Source organism: Schistocerca piceifrons, chromosome 4 (assembly GCF_021461385.2).
Source record: "Schistocerca piceifrons isolate TAMUIC-IGC-003096 chromosome 4, iqSchPice1.1, whole genome shotgun sequence".
Classification (NCBI taxonomy): domain Eukaryota; kingdom Metazoa; phylum Arthropoda; class Insecta; order Orthoptera; family Acrididae; genus Schistocerca; species Schistocerca piceifrons.
The window spans coordinates 496,113,944-496,134,087 of NC_060141.1; the positions used below are offsets into that span (position 1 = coordinate 496,113,944).

At 40.2% G+C, this 20,144-nt stretch overlaps 1 protein-coding gene across 5 annotated transcripts in view; it reads left to right on the forward strand.

The window, feature by feature from the left end:
• The window catches only part of LOC124795103, a 357,029-nt gene that overhangs the window by 18,515 nt on the left and 318,370 nt on the right, over positions 1–20,144 (forward strand). For all 5 annotated transcript variants that reach the window (XR_007016643.1, XR_007016644.1, XM_047258949.1 and 2 more), the window contains exon 2: positions 8,568–8,764. Coding sequence is in view for 3 of the 5 variants with exons in the window: in XM_047258949.1 (XP_047114905.1) it covers positions 8,568–8,764 (197 nt within the window). In the remaining 2 variants the exon portion in view is untranslated. The remainder of the gene's footprint in view (positions 1–8,567; positions 8,765–20,144) is intronic.

Sequence of the window (20,144 nt, forward strand, 5' to 3'; positions counted from 1 at the left end):
TAGACTGTAATTTGTTGCGTAATGAATTAAGTGCAGTCTAATTGTATGTGTAGATAGGCTTCTCAACATTGAAAGCTTTTGGCACTATATTATTTACTGTTAGCTGTTTAAGAAGTCAATTATACACCAAATTATATTTTCTAAAATTTTTGAGAATGGTGGAAAAAGTGAAATCAGATGGAAATCTGATGGTATTTTCAGATTTTATGGTGTACATTACTTCTGCAGGTGTAGTGATGGTCATGTGAATATTACTGAAGTTCTTTGTAATGACTGATCCAAAGATATTCCTTGGCAGCTTCTGCTGAAAGTGACAACTACAGCTTTCCAGTAATAATTATAAAACAAGTTGAGTAGGCTGCTATTGACAGAAATGAAATCTTGTATGAATGCTGTGCCTGTTGCTACATTTGGAACATGGGGATATACTAGATGAGGTCTACATGTGAATAAGAGATGGAAAGATAGGTTGGCTGAGCATTGTGCAGAAAATGTTCTGTAGGTTGTTCTACTCCCACCTTCAATTTGTATGGTGCTATGCTTGTGTCTGTCTTTTCCAGATTCAAGTTTTATGGCGCCCCTTACTACTTTAGTTTTAATCATATATATAGCTGGTATTACTGAGACATATTGAGTCTCACCTTTAGCCAGCTGTAGTGCCAGTAGTGCTAGTGTCATCGTAACTGCCGTCTGCTTCACATCTGCTGTGCAGCAAGCTACGTAAATTTAAGTATTAGCTGTGTTTTTCTTACTTGTCACTTCTTTTTCTGTGTGTATTTGCTGTTAGGAAGCTTTAATTTTCGAGTACTAGTAATAGTGTTCTATAGATTTCGTGTTTGTTTTGAATACAATCCAGAGACGGTTACTGCTTATATTCATTGTTTCCAACAAGAAGTGTCTAGTAACCACAGTTTAGTCAGCTATCAGTCGCCTTTAGTGAATTAGCAGTCTAGTTAAAAGTTGATTACTTAACTCTCTACAGTAAATTGTTGATTTCTTAATATGGATAGGATGTGTGACTGCTGTGTACAGACGCAGGAGGAGCTTGCCATTGTTCATGAAGAGCTGAACTTGCTGATGGCCACAGTCAGACGTCTTCGGGCTGCTGCCTCGAAGTGTAGCGCCAGTGGGGAGTCTGGTGCGTCGCATGGTACACCCTAGGTGTTACATGTTCCACCCATGGTCCCTGCTGTAGAGACATCTTCGTGGGTACCGGGTGTGGTTGGGCCACCCTCTCCTCAAGGGGAGTGGCGGGTTCAGCAGCATTCATGCTGCATGAGGCGGAGGGTCAATGTGGAGGCTGATCGTGTGTTATCGCCTGCTCTGCCTGTGAGTGGACATGTGGCTCCTCCTTCAGCAAGGTCCGAGCAGGCACACAGGGGGAGGGGTTTATTAGTGATTGGGAGCTTCAATGTTAGGCGGGTGATGGAGCCCCTTAGGGAATTAGTGGAAAGCTCGGGGATGAAGGCCAGTGTTCACTCTGTCTGCTAGCCGGGGAGGGGGGGGGGGTGTCATCCGAGATGTGGAGGAGGCCCTGCCGGCGCCGATAGAGAGCACTGAGGCACCCAACTGCAAATTGTTGCTCTTGTCGGCACCAATGACTCCTTCCGTCAGGGTTCAGAGGTCATCCGCAGTTCATACAGGTGGTTGGCGGAGTTTGTGAAGGCGGAAAGCCTCGCTCGCTTGGTGGAATCTGAGCTAACTATTTGTAGTGTCGTTCCCAGAGCCGATCGCGGTCCTCTGGTTTGGAGCTGAGTGGAAGGCTTAAACCAGAGGCTCAGATGATTCTGCGGAGATCTGGGGTGCAAATTTGTCGACCTCCGCTATCGGGTGGAGAAATGTAGGGTCCCTCTGAATAGGTCAGGTGTGCACTACACGCAGGAAGCGGCTACAAGGATAGCGGAGTACGTGTGGAGTGCACGTGTGGGGTTTTTAGGTTAGAGAATTCCCTCCCTAGGCCCTACAAGACACCTCCTGAGACGCGACAAGGTAGCAGTAGCCAAAACGCAACAGGGAATGACAATATTAATGTGGTAATAGTAAACTGCAGGAGCGTATATAGAAAGGTCCCCGAACTGCTCTCATTAGTAATACTAGGGACGGAAAGTTGGCTGAAACCAGATGGAAACGATAATGAAATTCTAAACTCAGATTGGAATGTATACCACAGGGACAGGCTGGATAGTGAAGGGGGAGGCGTTTTTATAGCGATAAAAAGTGCAACAGTATCGAAGGAAATTGACGGAGATCCGAAATGTGAAATAATTTGGGTGAAGGTCATGGTTAAAGCAGGCTCAAACATGGTAATTGGATGTGTCTATAGGCCCTCTGGCTCAGCAGCTGTTGTGGCAGAACACCTGAAGGAAAATTTGGAAAATATTTTGAGTAGATTTCCCGACCATGTTAAAGTTCTGGGTGGAGATTTTAATTTACCCTCAAATGTTTATAACAGGTGGCAGGGACAAAGAATCCAGTGAAATTTTTTTAAGTGCATTATCTGAAAACTACTTTGAGCAGTTAAACAGAGAACCGACTCGAGGTGATAACATATTAGACCTTCTGGTGACAAACAGACCCGAACTATTTGAAATAGTTAACGCAGAACAGGGAATCAGCAATCATAAAGCAGTTACAGCATCGATGATTTCAGCCGTAAATAAAAGTATTAATAACGGCAGGAAGATTTTTCTGTTTAGCAAAAGTGACAAAAAGCAGATTTCAGAGTACTTGATGGCTCAACACAAAAGTTTTAGCTCAAGTACAGATAGTCTTGAGCATCACTGGACAAAGTTCATAACCATTGTACAATATGCATTAGATGAGTATGTACCAAGCAAGATTGTAAGAGATGGAAAAGAGCCACTGTGGTACAACAACCGAGTTAGAAAACTGCTACAGAAGCAAAGGGAACTTCACAGCAAACATAAACATAGCCAAAGCCTTGCAGACAAACAAAAATTACAAGAAGCAAAATTTAGTGAGAGGAGGGCTATGCGAGAGATGTTCAATGAATTCAAAAGTAAAGTACTATGTACTGACTTGACAGAAAATCGTAAGAAATTTTGGTCTTATGTCAAAGCAGTAGGTGGATCAAAACAAAATGTCCAGACACTCTGTGACCAAAATGGTACTGAAACTAAGGATGACAGACTAAAGGCCGAAATACTGAATGTCTTTTTCCAAATCTGTTTCACAGGGGAAGACTGCACTGTAGTTCCTTCTCTAGATTGTCACACAGATGACAAAATGGTAGATATCGAAATAGATGACACAGGGATATAAAAACAAAATCGTCCAAAAGAGGAAAGGCCACTGAATCTGATGGGATACCGGTTCGACTTTACACAGAGTACGCAAAGGAACTTGGCCCCCTTCTTGCAGCGGTGAACCGTAGGTCTCTAGAAGAGCGTAGTGTTCCAAAAGATTGGAAAAGGGCACAGGTCATCCCCGTTTTCAAGAAGGGACGTCAAACAGATGTGCAGTACTATAGACCTAAATCTCTAATGTCGATCAGTTGTAGAATTTTTGAACATGTATTATGTTAGAGTATAATGACTTTTCTAGAGACTAGAAATCTACTCTGTAGGAATCAGCATGGGTTTCGAAAAAGACGATCGTGAGAAACCCAGCTTGCGCTATTCGTCCACGAGACTTGGAGGGCCATAGACACAGATTCCAAGGTAGATGACGTGTTTCTTGACTTCCGCAAGGCATTTGATACAATTCCCCACAGTCGTTTAATGAACAAAGTAAGAGCATATGGACTATCAGACCTAATGTGTGATTGGATTGAAGAGCTCCTAGATAACAGAGTGCAGCATGTCAATTCTCAATGGAGAGAAGTCTTCCGAAGTAATAGTGATTTCAGGTGTGCCACAGACGAGTGTCGTAGGACCGTTGCTATTCACAATTTATATAAATGACCTTGTGGATGACATCAGAAGTTCATTGAGGCTTTTTGTGGATGATTCTGTAGTATATCAAGAGGTTGTAACAATCGAAAATTGTACTGAAATGCAGGAGGATCTGCAACGAATTGACGCATGGTGCAGGGAATGGCAATTGAATCTCAAAGTAGACAAGTGTAATGTGCTGCGAATACATAGAAAGAAAGATCCTTTATCATTTAGCTACAATATAGCAGGTCAGTAACTGGAAGCAGTTAATTCCATAAATTATCTGGGAGTAGGCATTAGGAGTGATCTAAAATGGAATGACCATATGAAATTAATCGTTGGTAAAGCAGATGCCAGACTGAGATTCATTGGAAGAATCCTAAGGAAATGCAGTCCGAAAACAAAGGAAGTAGGTTACAGTACACTTGTTCACCCACTGCTTGAGTACTGCTCACCGGTGTGGGATCCATGCCAGATAGGTTTGATAGAAGAGATATAGAAGATCCAACAGAGAGCAGCGCGATTTAGTAATCGTGAAAGCGTTACGGAGATGATAGATAGACTCCAGTGGAAGACTCTGCAAAAGTGACGCTCAGTAGTTCGGTATGGGCTTTTGTTGAAGTTTCGAGAACGTACCTTCACCGAGGAGTCAAGCAGTATATTGCTCCCTCCTACGTATATCTCGCTAAGAGACCATGAGGATAAAATCAGAGACATTGGAACCCACACAGAGGCATACGCACAATCTTTCTCTCCATGAACAATACGAGACTGGAATAGAAGGGAGAACCAATTGAGGTACTGAAAGTACCCTCCGCCACACACCGTCAGGTGGCTTGCAGAGTATAGATGTAGATATAGATATCTATATCTATGAGAATAATGTAGGCCAAGACACTAAATTAAAATCGTATTGGCACTGTTATAATAACCCATGTTTCCTGCTTACAAGACAACTGTGCTATCCATTATGCCATACTGGCATTACAGATACCACAGCTGCATGCCCAACCCTAGAAAATCTCCCTGACCTGACTTTGAATGTCAGTGCTGGTATAAATTTCTATTCATTGCTTTTATTGTCTTCATTATATGTTATTTTGTCACTGAATGATATTTTTCAGTAAGCAGAACCCTACTGTATATTTTGTTATACTTTTGATAGTAATGTAGGAACTGTGAAGTAATGTAGTGCTTTTGTAAGGAATGTAGAAGTTTTAATGTCTGGGAGGACTTCCTGATATGCACAGTATACATGCATTTTGCTTAGCTGCTGCTGTTGAAGTAGCTACTTCTGGAAATGTCTCATCAAAAATTAATTGAAACAATATGCAGAATTTAGAGAACTTAGCATTTATAGGGTTTTCCATACATTATTAGTCCAGGTTATTTATCCATTGCTGTGGTAAAAGTATGTATTGTATGTTCTGAGGTAATTCTTTTGTAGATCTGCAGTTTTGTGGGTTTTACCAAGTGGGTCTTTCACTTTATTTGGGATAATAATGATCATTGAAAAAGTTCCTCAAAATGTGATAGAAATTATGATGCCAGTGAATTGAAACTTGAATCTCTAACTACTGCAAACAGTTCATACCAACAGCACCAATTGAAAGAATTCACATTTGTACAACACATGAATGGACTGTCTGAACTGTGCAGAATCATAGAATGTGTTGAACACCACCGCCCCCTGACTGTGATGACATAATAAATGTGAAAACACTGCCCCACCAGTAGTACACTAGCAAAAGTCCCCCCAGCTGAAAACCACACAAACAAACTTGAAAACAAAACCTACTCCAGCAAAAACCACCAAAATTAACTAGTACACTAGCAAAAGTCCCCCCCCCCCCCCAGCTGAAAACCACACAAACAAACTTGAAAACAAAACCTACTCCAGCAAAACAACATAATACACAGCAAAAACAATAAAACAGGCTTTAAGAATACAAACCTTGTACCTCGTTGCCATAGATATGTGTGGCAGAGGAGAGGAGAGAATACAATGTGGAAAATGCACTTTTAACACATTTGAGAATCACACTCATCCTCGTGGAAGTGTGACAGGCTGGGACTGATGAAAGACACTTTGTAATGACCCCGTTTATTATTGATATAGGAAATAGAACACAAATACAGTGCCCTTGGATGAATGTCCACATGACTAAAGTACAAACAGAAAAGACTTTCCTAGATGTTGCCTGAGCTACACCTACATGATGAAGCCCTCGAGTCTTGGTAGGCAGTGGGGCAGGAGGAGCGGAGGATGATAGACGTTAGGATCCAACCTAGCACTTGGAGTATATCCTTAAGATGGCAGTACTTCCAGGCTCTCGGGCATCAGCAGTTATTGGAGGCGATGGCTTGGACAACAATAGCTGCTGTAGGGAAGACAGTACTTCCAGGATGTTGAGCTTCAGCAGATGGTAGATGTGATGCCCCAGATGACAGTAGCTGCCAGCGAGATATGTGGCACGGCACAGCACATGGGAGCGGCAGACGGCAGTCGTGTGCAGTGTCAGCTACAGGTGCTCATAGCGAGAGCGATGACTCCGTATGGTGAGCTGTTGGTGCGCTGATTTGAGTCGCTGATATATAACTGCTCTAGCACGATTGAGCGGTGGCCTAAAGAGTCTCCTGTAGAAGGATACACACCTGACACTGTGAGGGAGGGCATGTGATGTAGCGTAGGGAAGTAGTGCCCTGCCTACGGCACATTCTGCCATAACAGGCACACTACCTGTCAGTGAGGTTAGTGCCTCTGGCTGTGGTGACTGTTGGCGGCTTAATTGTAGACAGGTACCTTGCTTCTTCTATTTATAAAGCACCTCCTTAGTGAGGCAGGGGCTGTATCTGGCCCACGAAAATTATAAGTACTTGTGGTGGCTGAAATATGCAGGGGGCAGCCCTGCATAAACCTCATTAATGTTTTTTTTTTAATACTAATATTCTTGCTTTCTATGTCATCTAGCCATAAGAGAGGTCCATTTGTGATCCACATATCAGGTCGGTCTCATCAGGTTGCAATGACATCACATATATCATTTACAATCATATTAAATTAATGTAAGGAACCAGTATGCCTTGAAACTGATTTTGGCCTGTTGAATTATGGGTCAACTTTGACACTACGTAGTCTATAGCTCATTGTTGTGTGTCGAACTTGCATAGATTTCAAAGACTTATTTACTGTTTATATAGCAGTTTATTTTTTATCACTGTAAATTAAAATTCTACATAAAGGTTAGAAACGTACAAATTAAATGAAGTTTTCTATAAAAAATATTTTGAACTGTGCCTTTTTTAATCACACTGCAAACCTATGTTCTTGAAAGAAGCAATGCAAACAATAGAATTTCTAACGGGCTGTACATTTTAACTCAGGCTGTGTGGTTTTGTTTATGTATACTACATTCCAGATTGACATTCAGTGCTTCATAGTGCTTACAATACCTTCATCGTACCTGCCTATCAACATCTCTCAGCGATGAAATTTTGCATGATGGATTTGTGTTAGAATATCCAGATCAGTGATACTGCCATCTCATAGCTCTTTGACAATGTTTAGTGGATATGTTTTTATTTAGAAGTTCATCATAAATATGTAGGCCTGCTACATTCAATATTCTCTTACCAATAAAAATTTTGTATGGCTACTTTTTGGTATCATCTAACCCCTTCATTTCAGGGAAGTAGTATAACTCTTCTTATGACATGCTAACTCGACAAATGGTGTGCATTTATATTCCATTCAGGAATGAAGGACAATGCATTAGTAAGGAATACATGTCTTGTGTGACTGATATGTTCCCACAATTTCAACATAACAATTTGATCAGAATTCTTTGCCAGTTAAAACTAAAAAAGCAGAATTATGCATTTATTGAAACACACACACAGGGAGAGGGAGAGGGGGTGGAAGGTTTGGCATTATCATTACATGAAACATGGAAATATTAGCTTACATTTTATGTGTAGGGAGTAATTGTCACTCTGTAATAACAAAAGTTACTCAATTTTTGTGACATTGCACTTCAGTAAGTTGCCAAAGGTTTTATTGTAAACTGTTCTATTTGCACAGTGTGGTACTTTGCTTCCCATTGTGTTTGTTATATAATTATGCTGCATAAAATCTCAAGCTGGTATCGTTAATGTGGGAAGTCTGCAGTGGTGCAATACCAACTATGTTTGTTTTTAGAGTTAAAAGCTTAAAATTTCTGACTTTAATATTTTGCCATATTCCTCATTTCATGTAAATGGTGGATTACTAGACTTGAAATTCCTTCTTCACTGAATTGTATGTATGCAGAGTCTTGAATGAGATTTTCACTCTGCAGCGGAGTGTGCGCTGATATGAAACTTCCTGGCAGATTAAAACTGTGTGCCCAACCGAGACTCGAACTCGGGACTTTTTGCCTTCCGCGGGCAAGTGCTCTACCAACTGAGCTACTGAAGCACGACTGACGCCCAGTACTCACAGCTTTACTTCTGCCAGTACCTCGTCTCCTACCTTCCAAACTTTACAGGAGCTCTCCTGCAATCCTTGCAGAACCGAGTTCGAGTCTCGGTCGGGCACACAGTTTTAATCTGCCAGGAAGTTTCATGCAGAGTCTTGTTGGATGTATTTTATAGATATTGAAATGTTCTACATTAAAGTGTAATTTGTTCCAGAATTTTGGGCTGAATTCTTCCAGGCAGCTGGCTTGGAACCTGCAGTGGCTGCATCATATGCTAACATCTTCTTTGTTAATAAAATCCAACCATCTCATTTACCTGATATTGATAGAGACGCCTTGAGGGAAATGAATATAACACCAATGGGAGATATTTTGACAATATTGAAATATATTAAAATTTCCTGTCCTTTGGTAAGCATTGTTGCTTAACAATTCCCCGAGATTGTCATTTATGAAATTAAAAGATGGTTTCTGCCTTTTATGTGTCATGAACCTAATTGCATAGACATTAATGTTTTCTTAACTTTCACTTTGCTCATTTTGTGGTTTCCTATTTGCTTTTAAATGAAATTTTTATTTCTATATTAATGCCTACAGGAGCTGTAAAATATGTAATACAGAAATATATAAAGATTATTCTTCACAGTATACGAATATATTACTAAAAGCATCTATGTGACATTAACCACAAACTTCTTACCGAAAAGCAAAACTTGTCTTTAAACTCAGATATTTTACAGGAATAGATGCCAATGAAGATTTGCATTTGAACTAAGTTATAACCATTCTGAAGCATTATTTGATAAGTATTCAGTTGAGAATAGGTTATACAATAATCCCAAGCATTCACAAATCGGCGTCATATCTCTTTCCAGCCATGCAAGTGGGGAAAACAAACTGCAACCTGAATCTAAATAGGCTCATGTCCCATTAGACAGTTGCAAACAGGAGTCATCAGTTTACAAAATGTATGGTATACAGGTTTTGGACACCATGTTGCAACTGAATTTATTTCCATAACTTTGTTACTTGAGGGCATGCCCCCTCTTCGCAGTGATGAAGAAAATGTATTGTGTGTCCAAGTGCTATAGTTATGGGATGGGAATGGAGCTGCACATTATCCAAACGAATTGCTCAGGAATATGTCAGTCATAGTTTAAATATTGTTGGCCATTATTGTTTCTGTGGTTGGGGGTAATACATGCTAAGCATATCCTGCGTTCTGGTTACTGATTTGGTTCCTGTGCTGGGGACTGGAGAGAACAGCCCGTTCTCTGTATGTGTTTCAGCAACCAGCAATGTGTAGGAAGGCAGAAGAATGTAGTGTGTTACAGCAACAAAGAATCTTGGTTTAACTGCCTGGATGATGAAGATGGTACAGATCTCTATAAATGTATTTGAATCTCAAGGTGTGGCACATGCCAATGGAGATGGTGGATGTTGAGGCTAAATATTTGTTATTGAGCAAGGTGTGAGGGCAAGAATATTTGACAGTCGTTAAACAGGCAAAACAAATGGCAAACAGTATATTCATCTCAGATGCCATGAAAAGAAATCGAAAACTGTATAGTATATTGTTAAGCCTGAATCAGATGCAGAGAAAACTAATCATTTTAACTCTACGTTAGAAACTGATAGGGAAATGGTTACAAAGTGTGAAGAATACACTGGGTGCTTTATAACTTCAAATAAAACAGATGACATCTCTCCTCCTCACATAAATACCAACACGATGCAGCACAAAATGGACAATTCAGATTTACCTATGCATCCTATGATGAAGTGCCTCACATTATAAAATCCCTAAAAGATCTGGAATTTGTACAATAAGTCATTTGATAAGGGTTGCTTCCCCAACAGGCTGGAAGATGTGTAAGTTCGACTTGAAGATCTAGACTGGTTGAGATAGAAAACTTCTGCCCAGTATCAATTTATCAGTTGTTTTCTGAAATATCTTAGCAAACAGCATGTAATCAATTAGATAATTATTATGAAACTAACAACTTTATTCTAAATAATCAATGTGGTCTTAGGTGGGGACAAAGTACTGTGCAAACTATTAATGAGCTAATCACTAAAATAACCAAATGCCCTGCAAGCTGTGCAATCCAATATCTTTTGTGACCCCACTAAGTCATTTAACACATAAACTGTAAGCTGCTGCTTCAAAAAATGATTTTTTATGGATTCTATAAAAAATCTTTAAGTTAGTTCTTATCCTGTCTGAAAAGTAGAAAACAGAGAGTAGTTTTACAACAAAAAGGTGAGGTAGCCTGTGGTAGTTGGAATGAGATACAAGCAGATGTACCAAGGGATTGATGCTAAGTCTGAAATTGTTCCCTTATTTCATATTGACATGCCATGTAATATAAACTCAGGAACAATCAAGTATTCTCGCGGTTCTATTCAGAACTAGTGCAGAATACCAAACTAACTTTTTAATAACTTTAAACTTGGATAAATAATAGTGCTATGAAGCTTAACCATACACAAACACAAATTGTGCCTTTCATGACCAAACAAATTGCTAAGTATATAAGTAAGTAAAGATGAGGATTGTTTTGAGTACCAAAGTGCTTTTCTAGGTCTGGTCCTGTTGGAGATGGTATGTCTCTGCCTTCCTCTGACCTTTGAACTGACTCACCCAGTCAGTTGTAGGGGGACCTACAGTTTAACACAGATTTTGAACCGGAGTGCAGCTCTGCATTTTTCACATTAACAAAAATTGCCAGAGGTGAAAGAAGTGATAAGTGACAGAAAAATCCTAGGATTGACTGGGCATCAAACCTGAGACCTTTGACTTTGTAATCTGGCACTTTACCACTGAGTCACCAATCCACATGCTGGATATAATCACAATGAAATTGTGATGGCAAAGAGCTGATCTCTGCAGACTGTTAAATTTCTTCAGGATATTATAAATAAAAATTTGTCATGATCTGCTAATGTGGATTATTTAATGAGGGGATTAAATAGTTTCATCTGCACAACAAGAGCTCTAAATAATGTAACTGATTTACTACTTAAGAAAATAAATTATCATGTACATTTTATATCAGTTGTAATGCTACCAGGATGACCAATTCTGCCCTAAAATGGCGTGTGCAGGAGGCTGTGGGGATGGGATCTTCTGGTACAATGGCAAATTTGGAGTCAAGAATGCTGGCTCAATAAAACATTCTTTATTATTTAACAATGAAAACAATCAATTTTAACAATATAATGTAATTGGATAGATAAAAAATCTACTGACCAAGCATAATGGAAATATGGAAACACCAAAAACACTACACACTATCGTGCCTAATATGGTGCAGGAAACCCTTTGCCACGTTCTGTATGGTTTTCAAGGGAAACTTATACCATTCTTCTTGGAAAATGGTGGAAAGTTCAGGTAATGATGATTGAGGTGGATAGCAATCACATATATTTTGCCACAAAGGCTCAATAATATTGTGATCTGGTGATTGTAGTGGCAAGGGCAGATGCAACAATTCATCCTTATCCTCAGGAAATTGTGGATGTTGGAACTGTGTGAATGGGCCCTGTCATCTTGGATTCCATCTTCAACATTGGGGAACAAATATTGTACCAAGATTTGGACCTTATCAGCCAAAATGATCATATAAACCATGGCAGTAATGCAACCTTGCGGAGTAACAATGGGACTTGTGGCATATCATGTTGTGGCTGCCCAAATCATCACCGAACACCCACCAAGTTTCACTTCTTGGAACATAAACTGGGTCAGAAGTTGGGAAAAGTGTGACACAAGACTCACCCAACTAAAGGATTTTCTTCCATTGCTCCATAGTACAGGCTTTATGGCTTCGCCATCATGTTTTCCCGTTACATGCATTTCCATTACTGATGTGCGGTTTTGGAATTGCAGCTTGCCCTGCAGTTCCCTGCTTATGGAGTTTCCTTCATGTTGTTTTGGTGCTGACAGGTTTCATGAGCATGACATTCAGTTCTGTAGTGACTTTGTCAGCTGTCACCCTCTTATTTGTCTTCACAGTTCTCCTCAGTGACTGTCTGTCATGATCACTCAACACACATCGCATTGTGACTTGGCGGATGATGTTTTCTGCTTTCCCCATATGTGGTATAAATCTTTGATATGACTTGAAACACCAAACATTTCATCTCCCTTGGTTATGGAAGGATCCACCAAATGAGCACCAACAAATTGTCTGCTTTTGAATTCTTTTAGCTGCAACATAATGCACTCACAACTACATGAAACACTGTTCTGACCATGACTGACACTTGCAATACATTGAGGACATTGCACAGGTGTCATTCCTGGTCAGATACAACAGAGCAATCTGTAGACATGGCTAGCATCTACATTTATTTTCAATCATGCATTTCTCTTGATAATTCCACATTTTTGTGCAAAGCCTGTACCTCATACAGTAGGTGCTGACTATGGCTAGTGGCAGTGAGTGAGTCTGCTAAGGCAGCAGACTGCTGAGACAGTGGCTGGCACTCACAGTGGCCTTGCTGACACAAGACAGATTCCCATTCTGCACTGTCTTTTAACATATTTACGTGTTCTTTTTTAATGTACACATGCAGTCATACAGCTGTTTCATTTATGAGTCACCAATGCTTCAATCAAATGATTGAGTATCCCATGTCAGGTGACGATAAAGATTCTAGCCTGTCCTATAAGACTTACCCAGGAAAGTGAAGCTCGATCTAACCACGCCATGTGCTAAATAACATTAAACTTTGTAAAAGCTACTTTTGAAAAACCTACCACTTCTCCATACACATTAAACATTGGAGTGACTTGCTGGGCAACAAATCAGTAAGAGGACACTGTAAGAGTACATTCTTGGTCACGACAGTGAAATCTATTCAAGTAAATAAGCTGTTAACTGCTAAATCACTTGGAGAGTATACCAAAAGCACTGAGGTGCTCATTGCATTAAATTATAATAAAATGTTTTAGCCCTTCAGGAAATAGTAAAAACTGACACCAAATAGCCATTGCAGGAATGGGAAGGTGAAGGAATCACAGAAGTAAAGAATATCACGAAGAGTAAAGAGTGAGTCAAAGGACAACAGTTTTTATTCTTACATTCAGTGTATGAACATTGCCTGTGAACATTGCATCAGGCATCATCTGCCTGAAAGTTAGGTCCTAAATTTGTAACATTATACGTTACTTTAAGTGTTGTTGCTTTGGTTGTTCCATTATGGTGTGCAAAGGAGAGACTCTGTTTGTAAGACACAGTTCAGCTACATATGAATCAGCTATTCAATTCACATCTCCACCCAAGTGTATTAATTCCTTTCAAAACCATCCGAGTGGATCAAATTATGTCCACATCTTCATGGAAGAGATTAAAACACAAGAGGTAAAGATTAAGCACTGCTTCTCTCAATTTGTGTTAAAGAAGGCATTTAAGGTCACACAGCAGCCTACTTTCGTGAAGTCATTCATCTACATCTACATACATACTCTGCTAACCACACAGTGCATTTTGGAGGGTGCCTTGTACCACTGCTGGTCATTCTCTTTTCTGTCCCACTTGCGAATTGAGCGAGGGAAAAACAACTGTCTTTACTCCTCTATACGAGTGCTGATTTCTCTTCTCTGGTCTTCATGGCCCTTAAACAACATGTATGTTGATAACAGTAGAATTGTTCTAACATCAGTCACAAGAGTCTGATCTCTAAACTTTCTGAATTGTGTTTCGCAAAAAGAATGTCATCTTCCCTCCAGTGATTCCCATTTGAGTTCACAGTGCATTTTCAAAACACTCATGTTTTGATTGGCCCGTTTGGTAAAAAATCTATTAGCATGCCTCTGAATTGCTTCTGTGTCTTCCTTTAATCTGATACTGTATTCGAACATTACAGGATTGTTTTTCATACTCATCTCTATTAGCTTGCATTTTTCTATGTTTAGAACAACCTGCCATTCATCACACCACAGAAATTTTGTCTATGTCATCTTGTATCCTACTACAGTCACTCAGTGATGTTGCTTTTCCATACACTACAGATTCATCAGCAAACAGTCTGATTTCTGCTTGCCTTATCTGTGAGAACGTTTCTGCATATAGAAAACTAGAGCAGCCCTTGTTACACTTTGCTGGATCTCTCCTGAGGTACTCTTGTCTCTTATGAACACCTGCCATCTGGGAAATGTACTAGATTCTATTACTTAAAAAGCCTTTGAGACATTTGCATATCGGAGAACCTATTCAGTATGCTCCGATCTTCATTAACAGTCTGTAGTGGGTGACCCAAACAAATGCTTTCAGGAACTCCAGGAATATGTAATTTCGTTGTTCATCCTTGGGTCACAGGATATCATACAAGAAAAGGGTAAGCTCAGTTTCATATGGACTGTACTTTTTAAACCTGTGCTGATTTGTGAATAGAAAATTTTCTGTCCCAAGGAAGTTAATTGTTTTCAACAAACTTAGAATATGCTCAGAATTCTGCATAAAACTGCCATTAAAGATATTGATCTGTAATGTTATGGGTCCATTATTTTACATTTATCATATATGTAAGCCATCTGCACTTTTCTCTCCAGTCACCTGGAACTTTGCATTGGGCGAGAGATTCACAATAACTGCGAGCTAAGTAAGGGAGCAGTGCCAAAGAGTACTCTCTCTTGAGCCAATCTATCCAGACCGGGCAACTTATTTGCTATGTCCTCCCTCCATGAGGGAGTCTTTGTAATGGTTGAACGATCCAACTACATGAGTGATTTTTAAATGCAGAATTTAAAACTACAGCTTTCTTTTTGCTTCGTCTAGTGTCTCATCAGACTAGTCGATGAGTGACTGAACAGAAGCCTTTGACCCACTTATGCGTTTTGCATTGAACGAGGATTTTCTCAGTGAGATCTTTCACTAATGTATGACAGTGGCCGTTATATGCTTTGAGCATCAATCTTTTTATAGATCTGAGAATTTATACTGACTTTTGCAGTCACGTTTCTGCTTTATTTCTTGAACCGAGAGTGCAACAATCTGCTTCCTCAACATTTTCCAAATTTTGTTATTAAACCACAGTGGGTTTTTTGTGTTTTTCATTCTTACTCTGCACATATTTCTGCAGAATGCAATTTGCAATTGATTTGAATTTTGCCCATAACTCCCCTGTGTTCATCGTATCAGAGCTAAATGATATCCACAAGCCATGTAAGTAGGGTGCCGTCAAGTGCTCATGTGTTTTTGCAGCATAAAAACTCTTCTATCCTTTCTTGGTGGGTTTGTTAACTTAAATAACCATTGCCACTACAATGACGTGATGATCTTTAATCCCTGTCTCTATACTGGCATTGCCGATAAGATCAGGCCTGTTTTTAGCTACAAGGTATAAAATATTTCTCTCGTGTGGTTTGTAGACTGTCTTTGCATACCACCTACTATGAATCTATGGAATCCCAATCTATATTTGATAGTTTAAATTCACCTCCAACTACTTCCACAGTACTGATCGAAGTTCTTTGAATGATACAACCTTTGCAGCAGAATTGATTGACTGGTAAAAACATCCAATGAGTAACTTGAGGACACTTAGCCCATTTACTGGCATTCAGATAATTCCCCATTCAGACTCAATTTCAGCTTGATGGACATAATTTTTTTTTGACTGCATTGAACACTCCCTGTCCTTTGAACTTTCTATTTCAGGTTTCATCCAGCTCTTGGTTCGATGATAATTTGAGCGCAACAGCTTTCCTGGAGGACAGTAAATTCAGGAACTGTGTTCCAAATGCTTCTGCAATTTACTATTAAAATCTTGACCTTCGGTGCATTTTTAGTTTGTACGAGATCTGATTGCTCTCTCTGCGTATTGACTGGTGAGCATTCTTGTGTACACTACACAAGTACTATCCTAAATGAGCAACTGCTTCCTGTATGTAATGCACATTAGTCATATCAACAGGAATCCTATAACTCTCCCCCCATAAAGCAGTTCCAGAAATTTGCAGCCAAGGTCATCACAGAATCAATGGAGCATGTAAGCTCTGCTTGCATTCTGAGAGCAAAGCAAATAGCCTTCACCACTTCCGCCAGTCATCTATACACATTAAAGATTGGCTTGGAACCTAAGTTACAGGCATTGTTGTTGCTGACATAAGAAATAACTTATAGATGACAATACTTACACTCTCCATAGCTGCAGACAGTGTGTCCTCCAGATCTCAGATGAAGCCATTCATAGACACAATGATTGCACATTTGACTTCTCTTCAGCCTTGGGCGATATTTTCCTAAAGAGCTCCGCAATACACCTATGGTTGAGTGGACATAAGTTGATACCTTCAGTTGCAGTGGGCAAATCCATGGTCCTACCTCAACCTGTAGTGTAACACTATTTAGTAACATCTCTATGAAAGCACTTCAGTGTGGTCACAGATCTTTAGATGGCTACTGTTTTTGCCTGCAGCCATAAGGGCGTCACAGAAGGTGTCAGTGATCTTCTTATGTCATTTTAAGTATAACATTGGAACTCAAGATTACTAGCAAACACCCACCCCTATCCCCAGTGTCTGCTCAGATCCTGCTGAAGGAGAAGCAATTGGCCCACTTGTAGGGTGATGGATGAGGTCCGACAGCCAATCCCTGTGTGCACCCTCCGGCTTGAATGCTGCGCCTGAAGTGAATGAGATCCCCCACATTGGGTATGTGGGGAGGTGCTGTGGCAGCAGAAGCTATGAGCAAAACTTGGAATTTGAGATGTCCTATGGGACCAAGCAGCTTTCCCTCTGCCTCTCCATCTTGAGGCATCACCTGGAGATGAGAAGACGGGCTCTAGCCAACAGTGTCATTGACTGTTCACCAACTGCAGTCTGCTTCTCCTATATACACACACAGCAATACATTCCCCTCAGAAATGGAGCACCATGTAATAAAGACCAGTGTTGCCACCAAGACATTGACTGCTGACCAGAGCACAATGAACTGCACATATAAATGTAGCTGCAAACCTGCGCCACTGACTGAATCAACAGAGTTGTATACCACAGAAACAAAGCAGAACATATTGTCAGGAACAGTAATGCACATTCACTACAGGTGGAAGCACAAAAGCAGTTTTTGGCAAAACTGCCTTACGAGCATTGCCAAGAACTAAGAAAAGGACCCAAACCAACAGGCCAAATAGATGTGCCATAAAACCATCAGATGATGCGACCTTAGTTCTGTCTGCTTAATCAGATTTGACAATGGTATGGACATAAGTGCCTGCCTAAGGGAACCAGTTAGGCCTTCAAGTAGTGCCACTAACCCCACCAGTGCAACCTGCCCCTCTGTCATTACTGTGGATCAGTTGAGTGTGCTATCTCGCCCTCACGCACACTGCTTGATGGGAAGTGGTTGATGACCTGCAGTCCAGTGACCAATTTTTTATCCGAGTTCTCATGCCCGGCAGACAAATTCCAAAAAGAAATCTGCCATGATAATGCTCAGTAAGGCAAATTGGACCCTGTACAATCAACTTGATGAGATGCATGTATTGGGAGTTAAAACTAAATGTAAATAAATTTAATGCATGGCTCGTAAATAAGGGAAGAGATGCACCACTATACACTTACGTCGGTGGTGACAAATTGTTGGAAACAATAAGAACCGTAAAATATCTAGCAATAACCATTTGGAGTGATCTGAAGTTAAATGACCTCATAAAACAAATAGCAGAAAAAGATGATGCGAGGCTGAGATTCACTGGGCAGTCATAAGGAAACTTAGTTCATTCATGCAAGAAATAATGTACAAAACACTTGTATGGCACTCCATTATCAATTTTCAGTCTGGTACCCTTACCATGTTGGATTTACAGAAGAGATAGAGACAAAAGCCAACAGAAAGTGGTGTGTTTTATCATGTTATAGTTTAGTTGGTGTGAGAGCATTAGAGAAATGCTTAACTACAATGGCAGGCACTACAAGAGATGCGTGGAACTTGACAGAAAAGTTTATTATTGAAATTCTGAGAGAGTACATTCCAGCAAGAATCAGGTACCATACTACTTCTAGTCAGATAAGTCTTGATGAAGAATCATGATGAGAATATCATAGAAATTAAAGACCAAATGAAGATTAACCAACAATTGTTCGTCCTACACACTGTTTGCAAATGAAATGAGGAAGAAGGAGAAAAGATAGTGGTAACAGAGGTACCCTCCACTACACACTGTGAGGTGACTTGTGGAATATAATTGTATATATAGAATAGTGTCCAGGAAACGGTGTTTCATAGTACCATCACGATCCAACATACTGGTGAAGTATTCATACCGCAGTTCTTAGGCGAACTGCAAAGAAGCCTGTCTCTTGGCAGAGTGACAGATGTAGAGTTGAAGATTGTGGAGAATCAGAGGAGATTGTGGTGACATTTCCTAAACACCATAAACTGATCCACTAAAAGTACTGTTGTAAGGGAGACCCTCACAATGATTTCAGTCAGAGGAGCCCAGGTGCTGCCACAACGCTAAACAGAAGTCTTCAGAGTAACCAGCAATCATAAGCCAGGCAATGATGGAACATTTTGACAGAGTGGCGGCCACTACCAGCCAGATTTTACCTTCCAGTACCACAGAAATGTCGCTGAAAGGTGCAGTTGGGACTTTAGTTCCACTTGTGACAAATTATATAACTGCTGGTGTTCCATGTGGGAAATTAATTTGGAATTTTCTGCAGCTCGTGACACATCACCTTGTCCCAACAGAGCATTACTGCATGTTGTGGCACCTCCCAGTGGGAGGCAAAACAGTCATCCCTGGCCTTTTTAACTTCATCTCAGCACGAGTACAATTTTCTGGCTTGTGGAGAAAATCAATTTTAATCCCTCGCTTGAAATCTGAGAAGGGCTGTACATGCCCGGTTTGTTGTTATAATATTGCCCTCACCTGCTGTCTTAGAAATACCTTGGAGTAATGGAGGAGGAATACTATTTCTTACTTTTATATAGTTAATAGCTATGGGAAAGAGAATCACGCTTAAAGTCCTATCTGAGTACAAGGATCCAGACAGCTCCTTAATCGTTTTTATTGGGGTTTTTGACGTTGCACTCTACCCTGTGCAGATATCACCTAATAGTTATATACAGGGTGTTTCACAATGAATATCCTGGTTTTAAGGCTTTGTAGCATTTATTAAGTTCAGCTTACAATTGTGAATAATACATCAAATGAAAGAGCAACTCAAACAGTTCTTCTTACAAGTGTTCAGTGTAAGCACCATTCACTACACAGCACACACAGTTGATTTGTGCCCACTTTGCAAACGAAATGTCACTGCAGAACAACGAAGATTTTCTGGATTGTGTTATCTTCAGTGATGAATCACCACCACACCTAAGTGGAAATGTGAACACACGTAATATGCTCTTCTGTGGGAGGACGAGGATGGGGGGTGGGGGGGTGGGGGGGGGATGGAGGGGGTTAGCAAATCCCTACGATATGGTACAATTGCACTGAGACTCTTTTTTTCTTCCCATATTCCAACATAAAATTTATGAGCCTTTCTTTTTCAGTGAAGCAAGTGTGTATCATCTTGATGTGCAGAAACTGACTCTGTTCACAACTGGAAGAAGCTGGTCCACAGAGCTTTATTTGGCAGCAAGGTGATGTGCCACAATACTAGCATAACTCAGTATGTGATTTGTTCAGTTACATTCTGTCTGACCACTGCATTATCGCAAAAGGCTGGATGACAGAGCTTGCTTTGCATATCTCCACATTCATATGATCTGATGCCATGCAATTTTGCTTTTGAGGTTTCACAAAAAACACCATTGAAGCAGTTGCAGTA